At 40.4% G+C, this 14,997-nt stretch overlaps 1 protein-coding gene across 2 annotated transcripts in view; it reads right to left on the bottom strand.

Annotated features, from left to right (window-relative positions):
- CSTF3 (cleavage stimulation factor subunit 3) overlaps positions 1–14,997 on the bottom strand; it is a 49,146-nt gene that overhangs the window by 11,094 nt on the left and 23,055 nt on the right. For both annotated transcript variants that reach the window (XM_084520211.1, XM_084520212.1), the window contains 7 exons: positions 5,624–5,656; positions 5,157–5,254; positions 3,653–3,719; positions 3,523–3,557; positions 3,289–3,415; positions 832–909; positions 464–626 (listed from right to left, as the gene is read on the bottom strand). In XM_084520211.1, coding sequence (XP_084376337.1) covers positions 464–626; positions 832–909; positions 3,289–3,415; positions 3,523–3,557; positions 3,653–3,719; positions 5,157–5,254; positions 5,624–5,656 — 601 coding nt within the window. The remainder of the gene's footprint in view (positions 1–463; positions 627–831; positions 910–3,288; positions 3,416–3,522; positions 3,558–3,652; positions 3,720–5,156; positions 5,255–5,623; positions 5,657–14,997) is intronic.

Genomic DNA, 14,997 nt, shown 5'->3' with positions numbered 1-14,997 from the left:
TGAAATACAGAAAACAGTGAATAAATAAAACACCGTTAACACTAATGGGCTTTGAACAGAACATTCACAATTGCAGCTCTTCTGTATCATCTGGAACTTCATGAATCCCAACCAGCAGCTAAACCCTGCCTCATCCACAGAGGAATAAACAGAAATCATCCAGGAACATCAGCCATAACGTTAGGCTGTGATCCAACATTTTGTGACCTCTACTGAGATCAGTGGCATACGACTACAGCGCTGTACCCAAATCCACGTACTGCTTTCAGATTGAATTGAGTAAAGACTAAACATTGTTTAAAATTCACGCCCACACAGTTCAAGACAGACAAGAAAAAAAATCTTGACTGATTTCTGCTAAAGCACATTCCGTGAACACTAAAACACATCTTTATTTACACTGGAGGCCATTCACTGAGCTAAGGCATACAATTCTACGCAGCCCAGAGCAGTATCTAATTACCTCTTTTTGTTATGAGAGTTTGATCTTCTGTGCGTAGCGGGTTGCTCTTTTCCCACTGGATGTATTTCTTCCACATGTCTACCTGCTGAGCCTCTTGTGGGGTATTTTGTGGGGGGACAGAAGGAGCGTTGCGGTCCAGGCCTTTCATAACTGTCTCGTATTCCTGAAACAGAAACAACGTTTTGAACACTGGATTTAAACCTACAAGAAACTAAAAATCTTAGTTTATTTTTTTATGAAACTGATACAAATATTTCAGCGTACCAACCTTATTAATCTAACACACATTTTGTTTTAAAATAAGAACCAAATTTAGAGCTAGTTTGTAGAATTAAATAGAACAAAGAAAAGTAAACAGAAGTTTGTACCTTTGCTACACGTCGTGCATTCATGTAATCTCTACTCCTGTCTTCAATCATCTTCTTAGCTAAATGAATATTGATTCCCTGGAAAAGGGTGAAAAAAAGGAATTGGGAGTATGCAATTTCAATGTGGAATTTCTGAATCTCAATTTATTCAGAAAACAGCTATAAAGGGGATGCTAAAGGGAGCATGAAGGTCCAAGTTATTTTAAAATACTGATCTCAAAAAGTTCTGGATATTTCTTCACAAACACATCACAAAGGGGCAAGAACTTATTTGCGAGGGAACACATCCAATACAAAAAAAAAAATCAGGTGACCTAAAACATCTCAGTATATTTTTAATCTTATCACTTACAGCTTTCAAGATGCAATGAACTTTACATAAAACTGATGGGGGAGAAAGCAGAGGAAAGAATGGGTCTTTGAATTAGTTTTTTTTTTTAAATCATGGTCAATGCCCAGGCAGATTCACAGCTCCCTGCCTGGCTGCTGCCTGCTGTTCACTGGGTGAACACACGGACAGCACAGGAGCAATTCAGTTTTCATTGACAAGTGATAACAGTGTCAAAGCTCACAGCTTTGCCTTTCCCTCTCTTCCTGAAGCAAGGCATGGCCATATGCATACCTTTGTCAGCTCCAGGCACCCCACCCCAGAGAAGGCCACAGGGCAGGACCCACGTGCGCTCAGAGCCCTCCAGAGCAGGAGGGATCTGGCCCAAGGCAGAGCTCACAACTCGCCGCAGGGACGCAGGCCAGGCAGCGGGCTCCCAGCACTAACCCAACCTCAAGGGGCAGCTCTGATGGCAGGAGAAGCAGCCACTCTTGTGCTCCCAAAAGTCAGGGTGGGTTTTGCTGAAGCCATTTGCCAGGATTTTCAGGAACATGAGTAGTTTTGAGTCCTGTTCCAAGCTGGCATCTGAGCTGGGGACTGATCCCTTGGAGCAGGAGCTCAAGGAAGGCCCCATCTGGATCCTCGCCAAGCTATCTGGGCCAACTAGAATACGAACCCAGCAACACCCCACCTAGCCCCTTAGTTTAACTCATGGTGCTGGCAGCTGACAGGCAGATACTGCTACCCAGTACCTACCGACTGAGCTGAAGGGAAGCTGAAGAGTGTTTCACCCACGAGTATTTCACTTGCAGCTAACACCCCGTGGCCTTTTGTACCAAGATCTACACACGATGTTTCCCCCTGAGAGCCCTGGTGCCCAGCACTGTCTTACTGTCTGCAAGCTGAACACGAGCTGCAGAGACCCGTGTCCCAGCAGCCAGCAGCCCTCGTCTGAGATGCTGTTTTGCATGACAGACGCCAGGCAAGCAGCCTCAACTAGAAGATACAGAACAAATGCAGGCCAGGTTTCAGCTATCATCTTGACAGGCTCCCTATGTATTGATGAAACCAGTAGAAACAAGCAGTGAGAGCTTTCATTTACTGTGTGGGACGGGTTTACAGGGAAGTCTCTGGCAGCAGCACCGGATTTTCCTATGTAGAAGGCCGTGTCATTTGGTACCCTCCCTGGTGGTAAGGGAGCCAGCTGCAGGACTGAGCTGGTGACGAGCTCTGGCAGGACACACTGCTGGCTGCGGGTGCCAGGAGCTGCTCCTGCTGGCTAAGTGGTGTCTAATGGCTGAGGTCAGCAACCCTACAACTGGCACGGTCAGAAAGAAGGGAAGAGAAGCTGCCCCTTCTTCCCTGCACAGCGCACGGCTGACCCATGGCGTGTGCTGGGTGCACCGTGCGGGGCGAGGGAACGTGCCAGGCCACGGCGCCTGCTCAACGGTGCTGAGCACCAAGGCATTTACCCTCGGTTCTGCACTCTTGCCTGTGGTGAGTGGGGTAGGTTAATAGGCTGCTACCAACAGTGTTTGTGAGTACGCTACAGAGGGGCAGCTACGGATCAGCTTGCAGGGTCAGTGAGCTGAGGTTGTGCTCACTGAAGACAGTTTGGCCACGGACTCACCTGAACTGATGCTGGAATGGCTTCAGGGGAAGGATGGTCGAAGCATTTTAAAAGGTCTTGAGAACATGTGACTTAATACTATGGGGGAAATCCAAACCATCACAGCTGAATGCCATTTTACCCTGTTCAACTGGAACGAGGGAAATGCCTCCTTGGGATAGCAAGCCCCCCTTGCCAACTGATCTGCCCCAGCTTTCATTAAATAGATTCTCTGCCATTGGTAACAGTGATTTCTAATTCACCAGCAATTCAGATGGGCCAGCTGGGGAATAGCACAGTTAAATGTATGCTACAAAGTCTTTAAAATAATTTAAAAAAAAAAATCAATCAAGTACCTGTACAGTTTTGCTACAGGTGTTTTGGTACCACACGCAAAATGTTTTTACACTGCCAGTCATCTCTTTTATATGTAATTATTTAGTGGATGCAATTTGGGTACTACATTTGATTATAAGATTATTTTTTTAATGTCACAAACAGATTTAGTGTTTTTGATTACCTCTTCGTATTTGTTATAATCTCTCCAGAGCTGTTCTATGTTAATCATTGGATTCACGCAGCCACGCTGGTAAACCCTACGGACAGCTGTTATCCTCTGGTTTTCAGCATAAGATCCTACTGCTTCTCTAAACAGTGGGGAGAGAGATCAATGTCAGCTGTTACAGACCATCACCAGTACGAACATCAACATTACTTTAACTGAACTTAAAATAAATTCTTTTAAGGTACTTACACGCCCTTCAAAAAATTGATGTAATCCACCCAGATCTATGCAAGAAAAAATATTAAATATAATGAAATTAATGTTTACTTGTACTTGATATAAAGTTAGAAATTAAATGTGTTTTCATAGAAAAACATACCTGGTATGACATGATTTCCATGCCAATCTTATCCAGAGCAAAATCATATGCCTGAGCCATTTTTTCTCTGAGGAAAAGAACAAACCACAAAGACCATAGAGCAACTTTTTAGTATTGTAGAAAAATCTTTATTTAAGATCATTTTTTTGTGCAGCAAGTTCAGCAAACGTTGAGGAATGAAAAGCATCAACCAATAGTTGAGAGTAAAAAATTTGCGTTCGGATATTTTTAAATTCTGCATTTAGGTTTATTTTTAAGAGAAAATTGTTTACATTTATTGGTGGCAATATTGTATACTAATCGCTCCTAAGAACCCCCTTTCTGAAGTATGTGGAAATCTATGCATATGAAGTGCACTCTGAGTTGAAAAGATAGAAAACAAATGCTCTCTAAATGTTCCTTGCTGACAACCTGTTGTTTCCTTTTTCTCTCAGAAATTCTTGACCCTTGTAATTCTCTAAGAACATCAAAAGGATGGGAAAATTTGGAGTAATTCCACTGTGTGGAAAATGGCCAAAATCTTTCATATAATCTTCCACCCCCTACCCCAGAGTGATTCTCTCAAAATTTTAAAAATGTTCACAGAATTTTTCCACTTGCTCAATTTTCAATGAAAATAGCTTTTACACTGTCTCACTTTTCTCCCAGTTTCCTTTCCTTAGAAGCTTGTCACTACCTCACTACTTTTTTGTCCACGGTAAAGGGAAAAATAGAGGAAAGTTAAATGACATAAAGATAAGGGATGGGAGGAGGAAAATACTTTTAGATTTTTTTTTTTAATAATATTTAAAAATCAAAAATCTGCATTTTTTCAGTTATGCATCAGTGATTGTCTTGATGGTTGAAGTACACAGAAATTATAACGGGCTGGGAAAGAAACAGTTTATAGAGACTGAAAGACTATTTTTGAAACTTCAAGCAGGAAGAAGGACTGAACTTAGTCCACAGGACTATAAGCAAGCAAAACATAGTAAATGAAAAGAGATGAAAACTAGCATGCCCCAAAGACGTTGACACCCTGATTTTCTATGCTTTGTAGGCCTTCCCAAACTTATTCTAATTACTGATTTACTATTAACTACTCAAAAATAGTACCTCAACTGGAATTGATTTTGAATTTTGTGAAGACTAAACAGGGCACTAAGGGGGAGAATAGCAAAAGACCTGTCTGAGAAGGAAGCGTATTTCAGATTAGCTTAAGCACCAATCTCATTTGCAGGGAAAGAGCATGGGTGCTCCAGATGGTCCCCTGCTGCTGTCTCACCTCTTCACATGGACCCAGACGGAGGAAGAAATTTTACCCAGCAAGCTTAATTACAGAAACTTTAAAGAAAATGCTTGCAAAATGCAAATTATATATTATTACCACCACCACCCCAAAACCACTCTGCTACAAGGTTCCCAAGCAGGTGTGAGACTCGTGTCCTTTCCCACCCCTTAGTCAAAAATCAAGAGGAGAGTTATTATAAAACTAGAATAATTCAGAGTAACTCTGTTAACTTACTTGTAGCTAGGTAGCTTCCCCTTGGTTTCTCGTACATAGGAAAGGTAACATTTCCATAAATCAATGTGTAAAACCTTCATAAGGCATCGCTGAAATAACTGTTTAATACATCAAGAAGATGTGATCAGGATTCCAATACAGAATTAAGTTTCTACTTTTAATGCTATACAGTATGAAATAAAATAATTTTGATAATTATGACTAAAATTTATAAGAAAGAATAAATTACTAATTCTTTTGACAAAAATTCCTTCATGCTATGCAAGGAAATTAGAAAGAACTGAACACAGAAATTGCTCTGCTCATTTCACTGATTAGTTTGGTAGCAACAACAAAATTTCTTTAGTGATATTTCCTGTGTTTTTGAATAGCTCATTCAAAGACAGATACAATTATTTTCAATCTCAGTTAGTAGAATCAGATATTTTTTTCTTGCTATAAATATTGCATATATTGATAGGACTCACCTTTTCCACTTTGTCATAATTTTTTGCTTTAATCTACAGGGAAGCAGAAAAGAACAAATCACTTAAACTATTTTAGAATAGTAGGAATATATTTTGCATACAGTATTAAACATTCCAGTTTGGCTAACTAAGCTAATTACATTCCAACTTCACATAATGCTGCAATGATACAATTAAACATATAAAAACCATATACCCAGTTTAGCTTTTTCAAAAATTTTTATTTTTTATTTTTTTTTTACTTCCATTAGGGCCAAAAACACAGTCTCAATAGGCAAAGTTACTTTCTTATACTCTGGTTTGGACACCCACACTTTCCTCTTACTTTGAGGAACTTTGTTGTCTTAAGAGCATATCTATTGACTTAGGTACCAAAGTCTCTGTTTCAGGATTCAGCAAACCCCAAATACCATATTTACAAACATGTAACATGTTTCTTTTATCGTGCTTTATATTTTGACGTTTATTTCTCAAAGTAAGCTTTGACTTAGCAGGCTGATGCTGAATAAGAGAATAACGCACGCTCCAGAGAACCTCTTTTTCAGTACGTGCCACCCCAGCCCTGGTGCTGCCCTCCACAAGACCCCAAAGTGGTCTTTAATGAAATTTGCTATGTTGCACTGCAGTTTTTTAAGTATCAAAACCCCCACTGAAATCTCATTGCCCTTTGTTGAGGGGGTTCACAGCTGTTACTTCACTGGGAAGCGGGAGGCTCGGCCAGCCTCTTCTTCTCCCCAGGCAGCACACGGGGATTAACCCAGCAATTACATCATTTTACATTGTTCTCTTTTTAAAGCCTGAGTGAATTTTTAATGGGAGCTTTAGGAAACACCAACTACTCCGCAGGAGGCCTACGGTCGACCTTCACCGTACCATGACCCTTCCTGGCTCCCTTCCCTCAGCCTCTCGGCTCTTGCCGACACCCCGGCCTCCAGGCCCTTCAGAAACAGGATCCCCATTTCTCTCTCCCACTAACCAGAGCAATTAAAAATGCAGGAATCCAAGTGAATTTTGCAGGGAGATGTCATAGGCATGCACTGCGAAGTAGAACCTCATGCCAGCAGTGCCTCCAAGCTGGAGCAGCACCAGGCCCAGGTTTGAGTGATCTGACAAAACCCCAGGAGTTTTGCAGGAGTTGGGCCTGGTCACCTCACGTACTGAACACACAGCTTTCACACACTTTTTTCTAAAAGCTATTTGGTTAGGAGACAGCTGCCCATAGGAATGACCGGCTGCAGAAACGACAGCGCTCTGCAACAGGACGGCTCGAAGGAGTCAGGTGGAGGGACGGGCCCATGCCCCATTTCTGCTTCCTCGCAGCTCCTGGTGAGAGTAGCAAAGCTTTTCAGGCTCTAACCAGCAACTACGGTACTTTTATAACTGCTTAGGCAGAAGACTTCTGTGGACACAAGTGAAGGAGGCAGACCCCACCCTATCTTCAGTTGAAGGAAAACTGCTAGTATTTGAAATTCCTCCTCCACTGCAAAGTCAAAAAAAAAAAAAAAGACACCTCCCATTTTCACTTCATCCATTTTTGACAGTCAGTAGCACGTCAGGTTCTCCAGCACGTCTTAAAATATGACAAAAAGGATTCAGCTCAGTAAGGAGCAAGAGCTCTCATCGGTGTGTCCCACCCCCTGCACGCTCCTTTTGTCCTTGGCCACCTCATGGAAAAGAACAGATTTTGTTTTGCATGCCTAGTACAGTGCGAAGCTGCCTGCACGTTTTCCCCCTTCCTTTACTCAATCAAAATCTTCAATAGGAGTAACAGAAACTTTTTTTTTTTTTTTTTTTTTTTTTAAGGAATAACTCCCCAGTAAAAAGAATAAACTGACTCTTTATTGAAAGTTATTCCATGTCTTTGTCGCTGACAAAGGCACGGAAGGTGAAAAGAAATTGTATATGCTTAAATTAAAAAGCCGTAAATACACAGGACAAAACAGCCTACCCTTCAGTCTAGCTCTGAAAAAACCTTTTGCATGCCTGCTGCGAGCTACTCTGCCAGGGAGAGCTCCCAGCTGCAGCTGGCAAGGCGAGGATGCTGCCTGCCTGTTTATCTCCCTGCCTTTACCAGCCAGTGCCCACCAACAACCCCACATAAATGACCCAGACTGATCTCAGTAATTTTATGACATCGGGTAAGTGCGGAGCAATCCCACTCAATGGTTTACCAAAGCGATTTTATTAGCGTGGCAGCACCATCACCGAGCACCACCAAAAGACAGAGCATGAGAAATACCAATTAGCTTACATGTGCTTCCAATGAACTGATTTGCACCTCAAGACCTTTAAAATTAAAATATTTTTGCTAAGAAAAAAATAATACTCTTTATTTGCATGTGTTATAACTCAAAGAACAAAGTATTTTCTACATGAATTACCAAATACATGAAAAGCTGCTGTCCACACTTGGACTTTTTGGACTTACGCCAGTGTTACGTAGTTGTTACCCATTTCCAACATCTAATTGTTAGTGAAATCTTGGTACCAGTGAAGTTATGAGGTTGAAGATAGATTGAGAAATAAGAAAAAGAAAAAGAAGAGAAAAAGAAAAGAAAAAAGCAGCACTTGCCGGTGCTTGCTAGGTGTCCCTCACTTGGGTTTTCAAAGCCAGAGGGAAGAGCAGCGATTTCTCCTGCTGGAATTTGTTTGCATTTCTTGGCTCCCAGGCAAGCATCCTGGCTGCCCCGGCACAGGGACGCCTCAGTGACGGGGCAGGCGGAGCACCAGAAAGGGGATGCTGCCTCCAGGACCCACTACCATGTCTATTACTTTTCTTGTTTTTTCCTATTACAGACACAGGAACAGGCTGTGATCACATACAGACAAGCGTTAAAGGATTAACATGAATGTTGTGGTTTTGTTCTTTAGTAAAAACAGAACAAAAGGAGCCATATATCTTTACAACAGATTGTCCTCGGATTTCTAACGCTGCCTGTGTTCATGTTCTGTTCCTCTCCAGTATTATTTTAATCCAAAAGGTAGGCGATACCCTCACAAAGGTCCCTCACGAGTCCATCAACTACAGAATGAGTTTAGGAATATCAGCATTCTAGGGTAAAGTTATTATCTATAAGAATATCCCCCTTCCATCCTTGAAGACTATAAAAAGATATAGTCTGGCTATAATCTGATGCTCCTGTAGTAAAACACATCTGAGTTTGCCTTCCTCTGCCTGTGACAATAAGGAATTCCAACTATTTGCTGAAAAAGTCTTTTTAAATTTGATGATCCAATAGGAACGTTAAGTCACCACTGTATCAGCTTTGTATCAGACAAATTCTTAATAGGGTAAAATTGCTCCCCAGAATACACTACATACTTCCCAGTAATGAACTTCATAAACATTCAAGGGCCAAATTTAATCCATAAGTTACACTGCACTTCACTTTGTTTCAATCAAGCTTGTAAGTAAAGTTAGTACATGGTCCTTAAGGATCAGCATGGCTTCTTCTGCCATGGCTCATTTTTTAGAGGCCTCAGCTACTCCTAAAGCCCAACCCTCTCTCCAAGTAGGTAATAAAAATAAAATCTGATGTCCCTTACTCGTGGTCTCCAGCTGAACCCGATGCTGCTGCACCTCTGTGAGCAATAACACTCTTGCCCTCTGCCTTACCCACCTCCCAGGCACTGCTCTCCCGTGGCTTTAGCAACTTTTTTGGAAGAGTGGCCCGAAGAAAACATCTGGGTGCAGCCAGCAGAGTGCATGAGCTGGTGAGGAGAGAACACCACAGCAGCACCAGCATCAACTTCCAGGGGACTTCCCTCATAGTGACTGCTATTTTAACAACTATTTCCTGAAATCTGGTTTCATTATAAATAATAACATGTATACAACATCTTTAGTGTTTGTTTCTTTTAGGAACACATACACACCCTGTGCTTCAGTGCACAAAATTACAGCCAGAGCATACACGTATGTATGGGAAGCCTTCCTCTGTTTAACTGGAGCTCACTGTTAAAGGCCTATATTAATTCACACAGTTAGATGACAGGTTATTATATAATTAACAAGTTCCATTTTGAGAGAAAATCAGCCTATACCAAATTTAACACAACCGAATCCACATGTGTCAGCATCATTATTATTTTTTTTTTTTTTAAATGTCTTAATTGTTAAGGCACGATTTTTTTTCTTTTAAATAACCTTCTACATACTGTCAAGCCTGGTGAGATACAATTAGTGTCTTTACTAGTATCAAAGTATAGGATTAACAAAATACATTCAGGTACTTTATATCAGGTACCTTTGTACCTGTTTCCAAAATACAGGTTCGAGTTGGCTGGAGAGATGTTCTCACTTTATTTGCCGAGTAAATATTGCTGGGACTACTGCAGTTCACACTTCTCAGAGTGCCTCAAGGAAACAATCTCTGAAAGGATGGACAGAGTGTAGCATGCTGCAATCTTCCACACATTGTCTTTTGTTGTTTGCTGACACTTCCAGTCAGCGGAAGAGCAAGTCTGTGGGCTAACTGCGAGAACACTTCACGCAACAAACGTTTTCATGTCAAATACCAGCAGTTACCCTAGCAAACGGCAAACCCAGCTCTGTCCGAGTACATGAAATGCAGGTGAAATGCTGTAAGCGTGTCAGCAGGGCAAGTAAAGAGTTACACAGGGGTAACACCACACTCACATGGGGACATTAACCCAAGGAGGCTGGATTGTAACTGCCCAGACAGTAACATCAGAGTTATTTTTATGTATGCTGAACAAAGCACACACTTCATTTCTGCAAGGCATTCCAAGGCTAAGCCAATGACCTCCTTTATTAAAAACCATCAGCACACAATTGCAGATGTAATTTCTGTAATGCACAGTTGTGCTACAATTTATATCAGATGTACTGAAAAAATCAGTATTTCTGCACTTTCATCGGGAGTGTTAATATTCCTTATGAAAATACAGCTTTTTTCTTGTTGTTAGTAAAGACTGCAGAGAAGAGATATAGTACACAGAGTATTCAAAAACTCATTTATTCAAAATGTAGTAAGATGACTTGCAAAGTATTTTCATCCAGTGTAGTGCTACTTCTCACATTTATGTGGTTGTGCCTCAATTTGAAAGTCTGTCCTAAAATGCAATTCTAAAAGCTCCTTAAAATGGTTCTACCTGAAGTGTCTTCATCTACCACTATACGTCCTATTTCTAGAGTTTCCATAACCATGGCACTATAGCAAAATCTAAGAGTTGTCTCTACTACATATAGCAACTTTTGAAGGCCTGTCTCCTGACAGGATGCCACCACAGCTGCCATATAGATGGCTACAACACAGAGCAAAAAAGCACCATTTTGCAGTCTGTTTCCTGATCACAACCATCTTTTATGAATTGTACGTGTTTGATTACCAAAATAGTGAACTATCATAAGCTATCATGTATGTCTTTATATTTAGATATACGTTGAATTTTCTCATAGTATTTAAGAATAAATCAACATTACAATAATTAAGAATGTGGCTTAAGCCACTGAACAAGCCCCGTAATTCTTGAAGTCCAATTACCAGTTCATATCTTAGATAAGACAACAGACAACGGGCAGCTAGTGAAGATGTTGACCTTCAATAGCAAAATTCAGGGCCACGTTACCATTTTCTGTTAAAGACAGGAAAAATAGCAAAGGAAGGCCCTGTCTACCAGAGAAGTGACCATCGGTAAATGAATGACACCATTTTTCCTCAGGGAACTAAATTGCAATAGGAGACTGGGAGAGGACAGTGGCAGAGCTAGAGAGGTGGATGGATAGCTAGGAATAGGCAAGGTTGTTTTTCGCTCAGTAATTACAAGAAATTTGACATCACACCCTCATGATCCCAAAAGCTTTCATAGCCTTCAGGAGCAATTTAGCCAAAGTACATGCAAGCCCGTCAGAGGAAACCCTTTTTCCTCTCAAAGGCATCAACCTAGACAGACCTCCACATTACCAGCTAACTGTAAAACAGCAATAAAAAAATGTACGACTAAAGACTTGGAAAGCCTAATTCCCTGTCTGTGAGCGGAAAACTGGTGGAACTGCAGCATGGTTGATGTCAAAAGGAACAGCTGGAGGTCATTTGGTCCAACCCGCCCTGCTCAGGCAGGGCCACCCAGAGCAGACTGCCCAGCACCATGCCCAGGCAGCTTTTGACTATCTCTAAACAGATAGTCTGCTTTAGTTCACACCTTAGTGCAATTGAATTTCCATATAGAGACAAATCTTCAGGAACAGTATCTGCCTCTATTCCTTACGAAGCATACTGGCATCGTGGTCCCGCAGCGAGGCACTTTCTTCATGTAAGAGTCCTCCCCATTATCTATTCCTTTCTAGCCATATTCATCTTCATACCTAGACTGTCTGTATTTTTTTGTTGTCATTTTTTTTTTTTTTTTAATAAAAAGTCAATTTTAAACATGCTCTGGGGCTTATAATTTCCTCTTTAATTTCATGCTCACTTTAAGCCACAGTAGAGAACGTCACCACACATTCAGAGTCCTGCAAGCTGCCTTGCTTCCATCCTGACTTAGGCACTTTGGCTCTTCCTACATACTTTAATTCACTTCTACATCTCATTTCTATTTCTCCATGTCTTTTGTATTTTACAACAGCAATAGGAAGCGTTCTCAGATGGCTAACAGATCTACAGCTACCCTTTGCAGTTATTATGAAACGTGCTATTTCATAAAGCAATGGGTCTTTGTTCACCTAGTATTAATTTTACATTGATTTCACCGTCAGAGAAACAAATTTACAGGACTCAAAATCAAACAGCAGCCATGGCTAAGCCATTAACATGACAAAATGCTGCAAGGTAAGGACCTGATGTCTTAGCTTTTGAGCAGATCACTGACGTTAAAAAGTTAAATTAAGATGTAAGCATAAAACCAAGACACAGCCCAACTCAATGAGGTAGAGATGCCCAATTTGTAAGCTTGGATAAATTACACTCATCATCTAACCTCATCCACACATGATGAGCAGTCTCTCTGCACTGGCAATTGAACTGGACACCCACATTCCTCTAACACTTTTTTTTTTTTTTCCAGTTAGTTTATTGATGTTACAGGCATCCTACTCAAGGTTGCCGAACTGCAGTCTGCCATCATTAGCGATGCACTAACCCAGTAACCCAAAACTCCCTGTGATACTGAGACCTTAAAAACAATACAGGGATCAGACTGCTGTGACAGATAACTTATCTTAAGAGGTACCTGAGACATCACTACCTGGTAGAAATAAAATTAAAAGCCGCTTGTTTCATCACACAGACCTCACACTTTAAAGCTCTTGAGATCTACCTTCAGACTCTTGATTTAAGATCATCTAGTTGCTTTTGACTACTATTGGAAGTTCAGTGTTCGTGACAATAATGCACCTCATTAAAAAATAATTGTTCCATATTTGATTTTGGTGTCCTCAAAATATCTGAGTAAGAAACTGAGTCTTTAAAAATGTAATTTGATGATACAACTGGGGAAAAAAGGGACATTTTGGGTGGCAGTAAGATCCCTGGTAGGACTGTACTTTGATGACTTATTATGCTCACTGCATGCCTACAAGCAGTTCTAATGCATTATTTTCAAATACACTTGCGTTTAAAAAAACACAGAAAATGACAGTTTTGACAACTATAATAATTTCATACTGTAATTTATGATTATTTTTTTTTTTGTAGAATGAAGTTACCAGATAATCCAAATTTTTGTATGGAAAGTTTCAATAGTCCTCCATCTAAGATACGTTCATGAAACAACTGAAAAAGCTGGAATTCCTTACTTTAAAAGAGATTTTGGGATATGTACTTAAAAAAGCAATACATATAGAAGGGGAAAAAAGTTACCTTAAATAGCGTCTACACAAACCGAAAAAAGGGTTAGTAGTCAAAGTTATCAATGTTGAGGACCCAAAAGGACTACTGCCCTATTGAAGTGGCCAAATTCATTCAGAGACCATGCATCAATTCCTCTAATTTTTTAGAGTGAAAGCAGTCTAAAAAAGGCCTTCCTCAAACTGAAGACAATCCAAGGAAAAGGAACGGAAGATTCTCAAGCAGGAGAGTGGTACTAGAAAATGTAATTGTAATACAACATAATCTTCTTACGGTTACAATGCTAGTGCAGGACTGGCCTGGCCTGTCAGCAGAGGACAAATTGTTCTTAATGTTTTGTCTCCACAGTTGGAACAGAGAGAGCAATTTTCCAATTATTTGTTGCAAAAATGGCCCAGAGACTAATGTTGTTAAAACCAGTAGATTGCCCACAAGCCTCCACAGATGCCTAGGGGCTCTGCTTGACCACAGAAGACAGCTGTCTCGTCACAGGAAAATAAGAATCAGATACGATAAAGTTAATAGTGGAGAATAACGCTCATGCCCAAGTAATTCTCAGCATCTTGGCTGCATTGTTGCATTTATCTTCTGAATTTGGAGCTGACAAGACGTGCACCATGTTACACTACAACCTTATTAAAACCACACCAACTACACCTGAGCTGCAACACTGCAAAAATGTTGTAAGGAAGGGATGTGGGTTTAAATCCTGGCTTTCCCATGGATTTCCTAAGAAATCGTGCAGCAACATTTTTTTTTCATTTAATAAAGTGGGAAATTATTAGCCTCAGAAATGTAAGATTAACCTGATGACGGAGCTATTTTTGTTCTACAGCAATGTAATATTCTAATTAAAGCACAGGGAATTACTGCATTTTTCTAATACAGGCAGCTGCCCCAGTCAAAATCCTTTGTATGTCTGTTAGAAAAAAAAGAAATTTCGCTGTTCCCTACGAGTTTGCATATTCTCGGTCATAGTTAATGGACGGTCTTCTCTACGATGTTAAAAAAGGAATGACCATATTGGAAAAGTCAATGCCCACATTTTTGTCTTTTGGTAAGAGACAAAATTAACTGCAGAAGTACATTCAATGCTAAGAATTAATGCTTTCTTTCAACATATGAGTTTTACTGTAGTGTCTCCTCAGTATCTACTTGGATTGATCACAAACTGCCTAATATAAAACCCCACGAATGATGGGAATCTTCTTGGTAAAGACTGGATCCAAGTGGACTGACTTTGCACAACTATTCTGCGACCTCTGTTTCTAAAATATTTGAGTGTAATTATTCACTATGACAGCTTATCATACTACTTAGTGCATAAAAAACACTTCCCTAGAATATTTAAATCCTATGCTTTCTTTCCACTTAAACACAGTGTGATTAAAGTTTTTCAAGCAGCTTCCCCTTCTTCCTCTTTTAAACTTCAACTTGATGACTTCAATGGTTAAAGCTAAGCCTGGCAGGCTTCTGCCTGTGGGAAGAGTCACACTATTCATGAAACAGGATAAAGAGAAAAATTTATGCATATCTACGAGAGCTTAACTTAATGCTTAGATTGAC

Source organism: Aythya ferina (assembly GCF_964211825.1).
Source record: "Aythya ferina genome assembly, chromosome: 5".
In the NCBI taxonomy this organism is placed as follows: Eukaryota; Metazoa; Chordata; class Aves; order Anseriformes; family Anatidae; genus Aythya; species Aythya ferina.
Note: the sequence above shows the minus strand (reverse complement) of the source record. Positions and strands in the feature narration are given on the sequence as shown.